The sequence below is a fragment of the Gavialis gangeticus genome, unplaced genomic scaffold (genome assembly GCF_001723915.1).
Source record: "Gavialis gangeticus isolate Ggan-Ray unplaced genomic scaffold, GavGan_comp1, whole genome shotgun sequence".
Lineage (NCBI taxonomy): Eukaryota > Metazoa > Chordata > Crocodylia > Gavialidae > Gavialis > Gavialis gangeticus.
In genome coordinates, this window is record NW_017728995.1 from 38637680 (window position 1) to 38639154 (window position 1475).

At 48.7% G+C, this 1475-nt stretch overlaps 1 protein-coding gene across 1 annotated transcript in view; it reads right to left on the reverse strand.

Moving 5' to 3' along the window:
- Nucleotides 1–353: 353 nt before the first annotated feature.
- The window catches only part of ZIC1 (Zic family member 1), an 8992-nt gene continuing 7870 nt past the window's right edge, over nt 354–1475 (reverse strand). The window contains exons 3-4 of the mRNA XM_019503538.1: nt 1405–1475; nt 354–667 (exon numbers count right to left, since the gene is read on the reverse strand). Coding sequence (XP_019359083.1) covers nt 470–667; nt 1405–1475 — 269 coding nt within the window. The 3' untranslated portion in view covers nt 354–469. The remainder of the gene's footprint in view (nt 668–1404) is intronic.

Genomic DNA, 1475 nt, shown 5'->3' on the forward strand with positions numbered 1-1475 from the left:
ACCACCTCCCTTGGAAGTCCATTCCATATTTTGGCAACCCTCACTGTAAAGACCACAATTCCACAGATTCCCCTTATTCAACTTGCGATATAACTATTTACAAAATCAAACAGTACATTTTAAGCTAATAATTCTGTATTTACAGAAAAAAAGGCCGCTGCCCAAGGAGACATGCAGTTGGAGACCTCTAATCAGTGGTTCCAGCAAAGCCCTACACAGTTGGCATCTGGCCTGGTAACCTTGTCCTCTCATGCATCGCACTAACCCCTTGCCTACCAAGCCTCTCAACAAAACAAAACAAAACAAAACAAAAAAGATTCTTCATTTGAGTCAGTCCTGGGTCTACTGGCAGCTTTTTTTTTTTATTAATTTTGATTTCAAAGTGTTCGTTAATTTTGGAGTCTTTTAAATAGGGTTGGTTGGTTGTTATTTCTGTGGGATTTTAAAATTCTTTTGTTTGTATTGGGTTTTAAACGTACCATTCGTTAAAATTTGATGTAAGCGTGCTGTGGCTGGACGTGTGATGGACTGCTGAGGAAGAGGGGGATAAGGAGCTTGTGGTCTGGTTTTCTGTAGATGGAGACACGATTGTTGGGGGGGTCGAGGATTCGTAGCCTGAACTGGCAGCGGGAGAAGGCTGGGACCCCTGGGAGGATGACTCATGGACCTGCAAAATAAAAACGGACATAAATAGATAACAGAGTAAATAAGGGGGTGGGAGGCAGATATAGAAAATAGGAAGACAGACTTCTAATCCCCCACCCCCACCCCCACAGGGAACCTCTAGGCTGAATTCCCAACTTCGCCTCGGAAATGTTACGGACCGTTTTGCTGGGCCAAAGTCTGGGGACATATTGCATTGCTGGGAATGCAGGTTGCTGGGCGCATAGAAACGCGCGACTCGAGCTGTTTGCATAAACAACCTGCTTCCCAGGCTCCCGCAGGGCACTCCCATGTGAGCTACACCCGGGCCTGGCACACAAAAGGGAGCGGATCTGCTGCAAGCCCCGAGCTGCCCCGCTCGCCGAGCCCGGCTCGCCGCGGCGAGAGCCCGGAGCCTGCTCCTCCATTGTGAGCCCGCACGTTCCGCTCGGGAGCACGCCTGCCCTTGAGCCAAATAAACAGCGCTTGTTTAAACCCTTCTGGAAGAAACCCAGCCCTGGCCAGGTTGCCCTTGTCTCTCCCAATTTTCTGGCCACTGAGCACTTCTCCCAAACGCTGCCTTACACCGCCACAGCCAGACGGAGAGCCAAACACAGGGCACTTCTTCTTCTTCTTCTTCTTTTTTTTTTTTTTGCAAGTCTCCCAGCCTTAGCTAGTTAAATAGCAGCCTTGTAAATCGCCAGGAAAGCGTCGGAGAGAAAGGCTGGGGAAGAGCACATAAAAGAATGCAACGTCCATTACCTTCATGTGTTTTCTGAGGGAGCTGGGGTGCGTGTAGGATTTATCGCACATTTTGCAGAGATACGGTTTGT